General features: G+C 44.1%; 1 protein-coding gene across 1 annotated transcript in view; it reads right to left on the reverse strand.

Moving 5' to 3' along the window:
- Positions 1-13,753, reverse strand: part of LOC135512272 (GREB1-like protein) — a 55,143-nt gene extending 41,390 nt beyond the window's left edge. Inside the window, exons 1-13 of the mRNA XM_064934122.1 lie at positions 13,265-13,753; positions 12,811-12,970; positions 10,450-10,629; positions 9,935-10,111; positions 9,334-9,510; positions 8,402-8,527; positions 7,745-7,865; positions 6,720-6,859; positions 6,362-6,487; positions 5,580-5,717; positions 5,313-5,498; positions 1,073-1,372; positions 397-525 (exon numbers count right to left, since the gene is read on the reverse strand). Coding sequence (XP_064790194.1) covers positions 397-525; positions 1,073-1,372; positions 5,313-5,498; positions 5,580-5,717; positions 6,362-6,487; positions 6,720-6,859; positions 7,745-7,865; positions 8,402-8,527; positions 9,334-9,510; positions 9,935-10,111; positions 10,450-10,629; positions 12,811-12,970; positions 13,265-13,312 — 2,008 coding nt within the window. The 5' untranslated portion in view covers positions 13,313-13,753. The remainder of the gene's footprint in view (positions 1-396; positions 526-1,072; positions 1,373-5,312; positions 5,499-5,579; positions 5,718-6,361; positions 6,488-6,719; positions 6,860-7,744; positions 7,866-8,401; positions 8,528-9,333; positions 9,511-9,934; positions 10,112-10,449; positions 10,630-12,810; positions 12,971-13,264) is intronic.
- Between the last annotated feature and the right edge of the window lie 471 nt (positions 13,754-14,224).

A 14,224-nucleotide genomic window follows, 5' to 3' on the forward strand; every position in this document is an offset into this window, starting at 1 on the left:
AGGTGCCATTTAATATAGGTAACGAGTGGAGGACAGAGGAGCCTCTTAAAGAAGAAGTTACAGGTCTGTGAGAACCAGAAATCTTGCTTGTTTGTAGGTGACCAAATACTTATTTTCCAGAATAATTTGCAAATAAATTCATAAAAAATCCTACAATGTGATTTTCTGATTTCTGTTCTAATTTTGTCTGTCATAGTTGAAGTGTACCTATGATTAAAATTACAGGCCTCTCTCGTCTTTTAAAGTGGGAGAACTTGCACAATTGGTGGCTGACTAAATATTTTTTGCCCCACTGTAATTACTTTTCCTCCAACAAAAAAAATGAGAAAATAGAGTAGAAATTATCTTTGAGTTTTTTCCATTGATGTCCTGTCCCATGGCACTTACTATGCTCACCTAGTGATGTGGTTTTGAAGTTAGACTCCAGGACACTGACTTTTCCTGTTATGAGCTCGTAGCTGATCTCCTTCAGGAACTCATTGGTGGTGAGCATTCCCTCAGCTAGTGCTCTCGCCTGGTACTTCCCTGTAAGACACATGTAGACAAGTGAGAATGAGCCTGAGTGTCCTTTGCGCCGTAAGACTGTTTCAGCCCACAGAGCTAATGTTTAGGCAGCTCTGGGAGCTGACGCAAGACTTAGGGTCTCAGGCAAGGTTCACCTACTATAATTACTTCCTTTGGTACGCTATTAATCAGCGATCATAAACTAGATTCAGTTGTGGGCCAATTCTTTCTAGTGGATATTCAAGGGGCTGGAACATAATTACAAATAATTTTAACAGATGTAATATTTAACTAAAACATAACTATTTCAAACCTTGTTACATTTATATACGATCACATATATCTCTTTATTATGGAAACAGATTTGCAAAATTAAAATCACTTGGAGCTGATTTGCTGGTGTCTTTTATGTCCAACAAATATATAAAAAATGTTATCTTGGGGCGGGGGTCAAATCACCCGTTGGCCAAATTCGGACCGTGGACCACCAGTTGAGGAACACTGCTATAACTATACAGACACAACACATCTAGGTATTGTAGTGTAAAGACAGTATGAGAACACTCACCCAGAACGAGCACACAAAACTCATTGCCGCTCATCTTGGAGGCAAAAACAATAACCACGTAGGTTGGCAGGCACTGTTGGTGGGGCGGCCCATTGCAGAGTGAGCGCAGGGACTCGGAGATGCCCTCCCCCAGGGAGTTTTGGGTGACTAGGACCTGAACCCTGCCCCCAGAGACGCTGGCCCCCAGGCGGGCTAGCCAGGGCAGTTGGGCCGGGGAGATGGAGAGTCCTCCAGGACAAATCAACATGGCCTTCAGCACAATCTGCTCAAACAACTCCCTCAGAGGGATCTGCTCCGAACCTGGGGTGGGGGAAGGAGAGATGAGGAGTAAAGAGAACAGAGATAAAAAACTAATATCAGTTTCCCATGTCTACTTGCTATTTGTTTTGCAGGGGACGGTGTTCTTATGCAGTGCTTAATTTGAGCTGGATCCTCCGGTACCTCTCTGTTTCGGACTGTTTTGTTTCCGGAACCTATACCTCTCATGGCCTGAAAAATCATTTTCACTTTTAGCAATGTAAAAAGTTGCCTCTTTGTTAAATCCCCCGCCCCAATGTAATGTGAAAAAGTAGATATTCGAAGAGTTGATTCGGGTTGGGCCGGCTTATGGTTTGGGCAACATTACAACCTATGCTTGAGACAAACGCGTGGCCATGGCTGTGTGAGAAGAACGCCTACATCTCTCACAGAACTAAAATGACATTCACTTTCTATGATCCCTCGCTCTGCTCTGATAGAAATGAGCCTGCAACTCTCATCTCTCCAGAACAAAGGGTTCTGGAGCTGCAGCACCCCTGGTGAATTGAAATTTTACTGCTATCTGTTCAGAAATAAATGAAATCATTCAGAGTAGCCTACTACACCAAGAAAAGGCCTATAATTTTGACACAGAGAATCAATAACTTCTTTTAAAAAATGGCCTAGTTGTGGATTGTGTATATTCCAACAACAAGGCATAGCCTACAGATGGGAACACGCGGCAAATCTGTGAATGAACAGCATGAAAAATAAAAAATAAACCTTTTTCCAATATAATCGCAGGAAAACACAGGTTGGAATGCAAATGGTTTCTGATGAAAAGAGAAGACTCTAATCTGCCTGCAGTAGGCTAACAAAATATTTCATTTTACAAAGTAAAATAACAGAGACATGCTTTCAAGTGAAACTGGACTATAATTTCCTCCTCATATTGTAGCCACTAGTGTCTCCACACACCTAGGATATTGATGGATTCAAGACAAGGTCATTTTTATCACATTCTCAGTTTGTCAGTGTCAAAGTAGTCTGTCAATTTGACAACTTGTGCAATATTAAAGATTCCAGTTATGTAAAATTATGCAGAATTGCATTATACTTAGACCACACGAGGTCGGCTGTATAAGGAAATAAGCAAACAGGAAACCACTCACCCAGAGGCGGCGCTCCTAGTGGCCGGAGACTTTAATGCAGAGAAACTTAAACAGTTCTACCAAATTTCCATCAACATGTTAAATGTGCAGCCAGAGGGAAAACAATACTAGATCACCTGTACTCCACACACAGAGACGTGAACAAAGCTCTCCCTCGCCCTCCATTTGGTAAATCCGACCACAACTCTATCCTTCTGATTCCTGCTTACAAACAAAAATTAAAGCTGGAAGCACCAGTGGTCAGATGAAGCAGATACTAAACTACAGGACTGTTTTGTTATCACAGACTGGAACATGTTCCGGGATTCTTCCGATGACCCCAACCAGAAGCCATGGATTACAGGCAACATTTGCACTGAGCTAAAGGGTAGAGCTGCCGCTTTCAAGGTGCGGGACTCTAACCCGGAAGCTTACAAGAAATCCTGCTATGCTCTGCGACCAACCTTCAACCAGGCAAAGAGTCAATACAGGGCTAAGATTGAATCATACTACACCGGCTCCAACGCTGGTCGGATGTGGCAGGGATTGCAAACTATTACAGACTACAAAGGGAAGCACAGCTGCGAGCTACTCTCTGTTCATCATATATGCATAGTCACTTTAACGATACCTACATGTACATACTACCTCAATAAGCCTGACTAACAGGCGTCTGTATGTAGCCTTGCTACTCTTTTTCAAATGTCTTTTTACTGTTGTTTAATTTCTTTACTTACCTACACACACATACCTTTTTTCCCCTGCACCATTGGTTAGAGCCTGTAAGTAAGCATTTCACTGTAAGGTGAACACCTGTTGTATTCGGCAAACATGACAAATAAACTTTGATTTGATTTGATTTGAAATGCATTTATAAAAGGCCTTTATAAAAGGCCACATTTCTTCCGGACCGTTGGCACTAAAAATGTTCCTCCATGTGTGCAACTTCTGCTCTATGCCTCTACGCAAATGCGATGATATGCACGCAATGCTTTATTAGCCTATAAAGGTGATTTTCTTGTCTCATGCGTTCCGGTACCTCAGAGCTCCCGAGGTCTCCCCCTCTCACCCTCACTTTTTGTTCCGGCACCTCCCGATTTACAAATTATGCACTGGTCTTATGTTTGTATAGTGTGAACAAGATGTTCATCTCAAGGTCAAGCTTTTTGGAGCTGCCATTAAAGTGCATCAGTGAAGGTAAGTGGAGCAGTGGCAGGGATGGAGCACTTTGAGTTACAATGTGGGAGGGGGATCCGACTACCTCATCATTGTTACCCATAGGGGTACACTACATGACCAAAAGTATATGGATATCTGCTCGTCGAATATTGAATTCCAAAATCATAGGCATTAAAATGGAGTTGGTCCCCTGGCTCACAGTCAGTGTTCCAATTCATCCCAAAGTTGTTCAATGGGGTTGAGGTCAGGACTCTGTGCAGGTCAGTCAAGTTCTTCCACACCGATCTCGACAAACCATTTCTGTACAGACCTCGCTTTGTCCATGGGGGAATTGTCATGCTGAAACAGGAAAGGGCCTTCTCCAAACTGTTGCCACAAAGTTGTAATCACAGAATCGTCCAGAATGTCATTGTATGCTGTAGCATTAAGACTTCCCATCACTGGAACTAACAGGCCTCGCCCAAACCATGAAAAACAAACCCCAGACCATTATTCCTCCTCCACCAAACTTTACATTTGGCACTATGCTTTCGGGCAGGTAGCATTCTCCAGGCATACGCCAAATCCAGATTCATCTGTGGGACTGCCAGATGGTGAAGTGTGATTCATCACTCCACTGCTCCTGAGTCCAATGGCGTCGATCTTTACACCACTCCAGCCGACGCATGGTGATCTCCGGGTTTTGTGCGGCTGCCATGGAAACCCATTTGATGAAGCTCCTGATGAACAGTTATTGTGCTGACATTTCTGCCGGAGGCAGTTTGGAACTCAGTAGTGAGTGTTACAACCGAGGACAGATGATTTTTATGCGCTACGAAGTGGCCTACCACTTCGCGGCTGAGCCATTGTTGCTCCTAGACATTTCCACTTCACAATAACAGCACTTACAGTTGACTAGGGCAGCTCTAGCAGGGCATAAATTTGATGAACTGACTTGTTGAAAGGTGGCATCCTATAACGGTGCCACGTTGAAAGTCACTGAACTCTTCAGTAAGGGCATTCTACTGCCAATGTTCCTCTATGGAGATTGCATGGCTGTGTGCTTGATGTTATACACCTGTCTGTAAAGGGTGTGGCTGAAATAGCCAAATCCACTCATTTGAAGGGGTGTCCATATACCTTTGTATATAAAGTTAGAAGACGGAACATTGTATCGTCCCATTATTGCGTTTGTGAGTGCACGGGTGGCGCCATTGAGACCATTACCATTTTGAAGTAGTACATTTTCTTCTTCTACTACTTCTATGAGTTGGTAAACAAACGGAAAGGGTGCACACCGACCCCTGTAGTGTGTTGTTAGAACAGGTATGAAGCCAAGGTTGGCCATTTACTGCCACCTGCAGATATGGAATATTTGCTCATGAGTATAATTAATTAGCTGATCTCTCCTGATGACCTGAATGGAATTATGTGATCCTTCCTTAACCAATAGGAAGACCCACCTAGTTGATATATTCAAAACATTGAAAATCTTCAATGGTGCTGCCCATGCTAAGCCTTTCTTTTGGGCACTAGAGTCCTCTGTCATTCTCTATTGTGTTAACAAACTTAAAACAACCAGGCCTTGGCTGAGCTTAGCCTGTGTGATTCAAAATGTTATATAAGTCTTCCATATCGAACAGGGTGTATGCATGCATGTGCGTGCAAGTGTATGAGTGTTTTGAGACCTTTACCTAGCCTTGCAAGGTACTGCAGGGTGAGGAGTATTATGGTTTCCACACTGAGCAGTTGGCTACTGTTCAGTCCAAGACTGGACAGGGTCTTCTCAGTCAGCTGGTTGCCTTTATAGCAGCTCACTAGCAGGGGGCTCACCACAATATCCCCCACGTTCCCGTAGAAGTATGGTAACGTACCATGCCCTGCCAAACCAAACATCAGAGTTAATTCAATTCACTTAAATTCAATTCAACTGCAGTCAGTCAAAGAATGGTGGTTTGTACCGATGAGGATGACGGGACGGACTCCTGAGGTGTTGAGCAGGTTGTTGGGGACGATGACAGTCTCTCCGGCAGTGACAGGTTGGGGCTGAAGGACCCCTGCTACAGGCGGCTGAGGAGTAGGCATAGCCAGTACAGAGCCTGATGGAAAAGACAGAGAGCTACATGTCAATACTGGGATTAGAATACAGCTAGACATCAGCACCAACTCTCCTCCTTCAGAGATACCCCCCAGCAGACTTTCACTGAAAACCTTATCTAGCATAGCTAATTCTACTGAACTACTCACCAGGACCATGACGAGGCCAACCCACTCCAGGAGGAGAGTTGGCCTTGTCTACTGTAGATTTTTCAGATTGTTTCCATTATTTGAAGATAACCATGTCCAATGTTTGTAGGTGGGGTGGTCATACACATGGCTCTATACAGCCCTTTATCCTCTGGATATATACAGAATAAAACCAGAGAATATACTGTAAGTCTCCTTTAAGTCATAGTGTCCTGGCTCTCTTAGCTTCGCAGACCTCTCAGTTTTAGCGATTCTCTGTTCATACTGTATCTGCACAAACCCGTCTGACCCGATCTCCATGGAGATGCTGAATGAATCACACTGACAACAGAGAATGTCTCAGACCTTGTGTCCTTCCTTCTCCCGAAAAGGGAGGTCAATGTATTAGTCAACATCACGCACGCATGCACACAGAGACAGAGACAGAGAGAGAGGCTAAATTAATCTGTCCCTATGTAAATAAACAATAAAAATGATCAAAAACTATGTGCCAGACCTGGGGAGTAGACGATGGGTTGGATGGTGTGCACAGGGACGGCTGTAGGGGGGACTGGGACCAGGGGGTTGGGGTGCCAACCGCGGGGGCGCTTCTTGGGCGGGCCTGAGGTCATGGCAGACGAAACTGGACAGAAAGCAACACAAGAGGAACGTATGAATAAACTGCAGAATACCTACAATCCTGGTCCCCAGAACATTCACTGGGCTTCTACAATAGCAATCTATGAGTAAATGTACTATTTCAGAACATAGAATCTAAAACGAGGAGCTAGGGCGGTTGCGTTACCCTCAGTTGGGTTTAAAACAGCAACACAGACAAGCGTCACAAAGGTTTGGGAGGAGAACATGGTGCTCACCAGGGCTGTCTCCTGGGTCTGAGGTTCTGTACCCCTGTCCTTGGGTTCCCAGAGACACCTGGGAGAGGCTCAGTAAGGGGGGGCGGCCCTCTGTACCCAGTCCGCTAGCCGGACTGTTCACTATCAGAACTGTGGGCACAGACAGACGCAGACAGACAGACAGACAGACACCGATACACCCACAGACACACCATACATTGTTATGATGCATTTCACCACAGGTCATTTTCAGATGATTCGATGCTAAATCATTTACTTTCATAAGACTATTTTTTGAGAGATGCCATACGTGAAATGCACATTTATCTTCCTCTGTTATAGGAAACAAATAGTAAAAAAATACAAGAGATACATGTGTTTGATAATCACAAAAGAAAACCAATCATCCTGACATATCTTCCAAATACAGAGACTGAGCAATACACTTTATAAGAAGGATTTATGCCCGCCTAACACTGAGCTATTGGTTTCTTATTGCCAATGAACTGATGGGGCACTTACCAATCTCAGATTCACTGTGTGTGCATATACGCTAACACATTGATCAGTACAGTATGTGTAGCCCAGGCCTGTCAATCTCGCAACCTAGCTAATGGATAGCCCGCCCTTAAAAAGGCATTATAGGGATTTTCTGCTCATTATTGATGAGGCCTGTGTGCGTACGGCATCACTTCTGCCTACAAAGATGTTGGTTTACATGGCCAAGCATAGGCCAGATGGAGCTGTGGAGTGTAGATTCTTCTACTGACTGGAGACACACACACACACACACACACACACACATACACACACACACACACGAGGAATGTTCTGAAATACCCAGACTAAAGCCTATTACACATGAGGCAGTCTGCATAATATCACTGGATATTATTGCTGTATGATGTACCATGGTGTAAAACACTTTGATGCTGACGTTGTGGGAGAAAGATGACTATGCGATGGAGATGTGATCACACATAGATTAACACAATGTCATCCAGAAACAGTGGTGGTAGAACAAGAGTAGAAGAAGAGTTGAACCTATTGGTAGAGTCTCTGTCCCAGGGGTAGAGGCCAAAGGCTTGAGGAAGCTGCACTCTCGGGCCAGGTCCTGGGCTGAGAGGAACACAGAAGATGCAGAGGGAATTCTGGTAGATGGGGAGTCTGGAGGGCAATAAGAACACCGTGTGAGTGTTAGAATGGGTCCTGTCAAGTGACGTTAACCAAAATGTCTCCAAACAACACTAACAAATCAACAATAATGACTCAATCCAGTTTTTCCATTACAACAAGTAGACCATAACTGTCCCCTTTAACCAAACAATGCTTTGTAAACAAACACAGACACAATTCACTCCAGCTAGATCTTGGTCAGAGGGAGGGAGGGATGGGAGAAGAGGGTAGGGAGGGGAGAGGAGAGGGGGTGTTGTGTCACACCTCTACCCTTCCCTGACAGAGGAGCAGGATGTAGCTCAGTAGGAGGCTAAAGTCAATAGAGCATATGAGCACAGCTGTCTAACATCAGGTTAGATCTTACACTGACTGAACACTAACTACCCTAAAAACTGACCAGGCTCCCACTGCCATGAGTGAAGGGTAACAGGAGGGTGTGTGTCCTACCTGACATGTAGAATGGTAAGAGTAGGGTATGTGTCCTACCTGATAGGGAGAAGGGTAAGAGGAGGGTGTTTGTGTCCTACCTGACAGGGAGAAGGGGGGACAGCTGTGTCTGTTGGTGCCTCCATTCTCCTTGATGCTCAGGGAGGATGAGGAGTTGGGTTTGGAGGTGGATGCACTGCTAATGGACAACTGATGTGTCTTACAGTCTGGGGAAAAGGAGGGGAGAAATAAATACACCTTTTAAAATAGAACTGGAACCATTCTATCAGTGAATCAATAAATAATACAATAAATGCCTCACAAGTCCTCAACTGGCAGCTTCATTAAATAGTACCTGCAAAACACCAGTCTCAACGTCAACAGAAGAGGCGACTCCGGGATGCTGGCCTTCTAGGCAGAGTTGCAAAGAAAAAGACATCTCAGACTGGCCAAAAAAATAAAAGATTAAGATGGCCAAAAGAACAGACACTGGGCAGAGGAACTCTGCCTAGAAGGCCAGCATCCCGGAGTTGACTCTTCACTTTTGACATTGAGACTGGTGTTTGTGGGTACTATTTAATGAAGCTGCCAGTTGAGGACTTGTGAGGCATCGGTTTCTCAAACTAGACAATCTAATGGGTCATAAAAAGATTCCAGCCCCAGACCAATACCACATTTTAGTTATTACAAAATCAATTTAAAAACCGCTCAACTACAAACATTAGGCTACTAAGCATGAAACATGATGTAATGTTGTATAACAACAGTGTTACTACACATGTATAACAGCAATTCAATGTAAAGTGTTCCAGAAAGTGTCTGAAATATACAGATAGAGTCGGAGAGACATCTCACATTGTATGGTGGTATCATACATTTTGTATTGTAGATATGTAGTGGTGTAATAATGATACACAATGTACTGTTTAATCTTTTGTTTTATGTGTAATATCAGTGCCTGTTTAGACCCCAGGAAGAGAACCTGCTGCCTTGGCAACAGCTAATGGGGTTCCCTAATAAATACAAATCTCACCTTTCCAGCAGATGAGGGGTCCTTTGCACAGAGCATCCTGACAGTTCTTCACCAGGTAGTATTTTAAGTGCTTCTGCTTCTTGGGCTGCGTGGCCAGCTTCAGGTTGATGTGGTTGGAGAACTCAGTAAAGTACCGGAACCCCTTCTCTCCACAGCCAACACAGTTCCCTGAAAACCCTGCACACACCAAACACAGGGAGAGAGAGAGAGAACATGAGTTGGGAACTGTAGGTATTTACAGAATAAGTATGCATTATTTCAGGTTATATGGATACATTATTGTCTTATGTCAATATTGCTAACCAAAACATTTTCAAAACAGCCCAAAATAAGCCATTCAATTAACTTACTTATTATTGCATTAAATGATAGCAAAGCACAGGTTAATCAACTGCTGAATGCAACAGAAATGAAAAGATGTAGCAAGCTACATTATGGATGGTGAGAAAAAAATATCACTTCAGATGACTCATCCAAGCTGAGTGGGTAAAATAGTACATTCATTTCAGAGGCCTAAAGTACATTGCATTTCCTGTAACTCTGACCTAGGTTGTGGACGACCTTCGTATTGTATCAAGTCAAAGAGGCATGGCAGACTGACCTAAAAGTGCATTTTTCCCGTTCTCATCAGGCAGAAAGCGTCGATCCACAGCACACACCAGGATGTGCTCTGGGATGCTGGGGGACTTGGCACCGACTAACTCAAAGCCAGCTGGGACTTGGATTGGCTCTGTCAACATGGAGACAAGACGGAGGTCCCTACCGGCCTGACAGAAACCTGAGGAAGAGAGAGAGAACACCAGTCAACTCAGGAGTAAACATCACAACAATAATACCCCCCCATTATTTAGGCAGGCCAGGGTGGAGTCCCGTTGAGACCAAAGATTATTTTACAAGAAGCACTGCATGACAAGGGCTCCCTGCATGTAATCTACATGTCTACATTACAGTGGAACATACTAAGGTGAATATTGCTGCAAACGTGGTGTTCCTAGGGAGAGAATGAACAAGATGTGTTCTTCAGATATGCTTTTTAGCAGGGATTTGAACCCGAGGGCTTCGCAACTTCTGAGAAAGTCCCAGGGCGAAAGGAGTTTGAGATGGTTTGACGCTTACCGTCCATGGTGCAGCTGCTGTCGGGCGAGGGGCCTTGTAAGTTGGGCGGTGGGGGGCTGCTGGTGTCAGAGTTGCCGTCCACCTTCATCTCCTCCAGACCATTAGAGACCTGGCCGTTCAGCTGATCCTGACGTGGAGGCTTCCCGCACGGCAGGTACAGGTCCACCTTGGGCTTTATATCTGTACCCATAACACAATGACGCTGTAAGACATAATGTCCCCATAACACAATGACGCTGTAAGACATAATGTCCCCATAACACAATGACGCTGTAAGACATAATGTCCCCATAACACAATGACGCTGTAAGACATAATGTCCCCATAACACAATGACGCTGTAAGACATAATGTCCCCATAACACAATGACCCTGTAAGACATAATGTCTCTATAACACAATGACCCCTTAAGATATAATGTCCCCATAACACAATGACGCTGTAAGACATAATGTCCCTATAACACAATGACCCCTTAAGACATAATGTCCCCATAACACACAATGACCCCTTAAGACATAATGACCCTGTAAGAAACCAGGACTCTGTAAGACATCATTTCCACCTATGACAATGTCACCATTAATACACCACATCACACAACACATTAAATTATCTTGAAGTGAAAATGCCATACAAAAGCAAGGAGCTGGAGATTGGACACTCTGCAAGGTATTTTTCAAGAGAAGGACGAACCCATAACACATTACATGGCCACATTCAAGTCTACCTTTCTTCAACAGAACTACACTGAACAAAAATATAAACGCAACATGCAACAATTTCAAAGATTTTACAGTGTTACAGTTCATATAAGGAAATCAATCAGTTGAAATAAATTCATTAGCCCTAATCTATGCATTTCACATGACTGGGAATAAAGATATGCATCTTTTGGTTTCAGATACCTTAAAAACAAAGTAGAGGTGTGGTCAGAAAACCAGTCAGTCTCTGGTGTAACCACCATTTGCCTCATGCAGCGTGACACATCTTCACATAGAGTTGATCAAGCTGTTGGTTTTGGCCTGTGGAATGTTGTCCCCCTCCGCTTCAATGGCTGTGTGAATTTGCTGGATATTGGCAGGAACTGGAATACGCTGTCATACACATCGATGCAGAGCATTCCAAACATGCTCAATGGGTGACATGTTTGGTGAGTATGCAGGCAATGGAAGACCTGGGACATTTTCAGGTTCCAGGAATTGTGTACAGATCCTTGCAACATGGGGCCATGCATTATCATGCTGAAACGTGGCGATGGAGGATGAATGACATGACAATATGCCTCAGGATCTCTTCATGGAAATTGCCATCGATAAAATGCAATAGTGTTCATTGTCCGTAGCTATGCCTGCCCATACCATAACTCCTCCGTCACCATGTACACAACGCTGACATACACGCTGTCTGTCATCTGCTCGGTACAGTTGAAAACAGGATTCATCCGTAAAGCGCACACTTCTCCAGCGTGCCAGTGTCCATCGAAGGTGAGCATTTGCCCACTGAAGTCGGTTACGATGCCGAACTGCAGCCAGGTCAAGACCCTGGTGAGGATAACAAGCACGCAGATGAGCGTGAGCCGGTTTCTGACAGTTTGTGTGGAAATTCTTTGGTTGTGCAAACCCACAGTTTCATCAGCTGTCCGGGTGGCTGGTCTCAGACGATGCTGCAGGTGAAGAAGCAGGATGTGGAGGTCCTGGGCTGGCGTGGTTACACGTGGTCTGCAGTTGTGAGGTTGGTTGGACATACTGCCAAATTTTCTAAAACAACGTTAGAGGTGGTAGAGAAATAAACATGAATTTCTCAGGCAACCGCTCTGTTGGATATCCCTGCAGTCAAAACTGCACATTTTAGATTGACATTTTATTGTTCCCAGCACAATGTGCACTTGTGAAATGATCAGGTGGATGGATTATCTTGGCAAGGAAAAATGCTCTTTAACAGCGATGTAAACTAATTTGTCCAAAACATTTGAGAGAAATAAGATTTTTGTGCATATGGAACATTTCTGGGATCTTTAATTTCAGCTCATGAAACATTGGACCAACACCACATATTGCGTTTATATTTTTGTTAAGTATAAATTACTGAGATGACATGGACTTGCTGTATGGGTATAATTGAGTGACTCATTCACAAGTGCCATTCAGCTGGTCAACATCAGCATAATTAAACATGATCAGAGATGGCAGTATCAGTTTCAATGTGTTTCTGTTAACTATGATTCACTAAATGAAAGAGACAGCTAGCTATAGCTAGTGTTTTGTTCTGTTTCTATATATAACGATCTAGATGAGGACAGGCAGACAGGCAGACAGGCAGACAGGGAGACAGGCAGACAGGGAGACAGGGAGACATACCCTCCATGTTGCCAGGATAATGGACAGGCTCCAGGTATAGCTGAGTGAAGACGGGCTGTGGGTCTCCACTGCTGGAGCATAGGGAGGCCTTGATAGAGTTGTGGAGGGCCTCTTCGAAGCGAGCAGACTTCGGCTGCCCTGCATATGAATTCCCCATTATCTGGAATAAGAAGCAGGGTATAACATGAACAAAGGCACAGCTATCCACTCCAGGCTCAGCTCCATCCACGTCAATAAGTAAGATAGTGGAATCAGAGGAGGAGCTATAAGAGGACGGCTAATTGCTGGAATGGAATAAATGGAACGGTATCAAACACATCAAACATATGGAAGCTATATTTGACTCCGTTCCATTAATTACATTCCAGCCATTACAATAAGCCCATCTTCCTATAGCTCCTCCCACCAGCCTCAACGGGTAAATATCCAATCTAAATAGGGTACTTGTCCATACAGATGCTAGGATGAACTTAGATGCATCTTCCTGTGTGAGACTAAGCATGCACACACACAATCTCACACTCTTTCCCTTTTGTCCCCTCTTGTTTTTATCTCTTTTTCATATTTTTTCTGTCTTTGTCTCTTTCTCTTTCCCTCTCTTTCGATCTCTCCTTCTGTCACTATTTTTCTCTCCCTCTGTCTGTCTCTCTGCCTGCCCTGGCCCTGTCCCCCCCTCCCCTGGTCCACTCTTCCGACATCTGCCGAGGCCAGCTGTGTGGGCCTGGGGTTGGGCAGCAGGTAGCAGCTAGACAGACAGGGAGGCACACGTGGCCTGGTGGCCCTGATAGAGTGTAAGGAGAGAGGGGGTAGGCTTAGTGAAAAGCCCTTGTTCAAATAAAACAGGGACCACTGCAGGGCCAGGGGTCTCAAGCAAGGAAAATTGCCAAGTACCCTGATATAGCCTATCCTAATAAATAACTCTCCTCTACCCTCATTCTACCAACTGGGGTCATTTTGACGCCAGAGGAATATTTTGGATCATAGCCCGAGGTGGTTTATTCAATTCTTCACATTTTTCATGACTTTGTCAATCAACTTGTTCTTAACAAATATAAATAATTGTTTAGTGATTCTGTATCATGATGGACTGATGCAAATCCCAAAACACCTAATTTCCACCTGTAGTAATTTGATAGAAAGGACCTTCATTTGAATCTAGAGACATAATAATAACAAGTTATTCATACCACCAGGGGTGGAGGGGGACCTGTATCAATGATTTTGACCAGATAGACAGCTATTTCATGTGCTTGCCTAAGATTGTCCTTTTCTATACCATGCATCGTATAACTGTGTACAAAACGAAAATTACCTTATTTTGTGCACATAAATATCAGCCAGTGGTACACAAAGTCTTCCACTGGAAGACATACTAACTGCAAAACAGAATTCAGATACACTCTGAATCTACACA

Source organism: Oncorhynchus masou, chromosome 3, assembly GCF_036934945.1.
Source record: "Oncorhynchus masou masou isolate Uvic2021 chromosome 3, UVic_Omas_1.1, whole genome shotgun sequence".
NCBI lineage: Eukaryota > Metazoa > Chordata > Actinopteri > Salmoniformes > Salmonidae > Oncorhynchus > Oncorhynchus masou.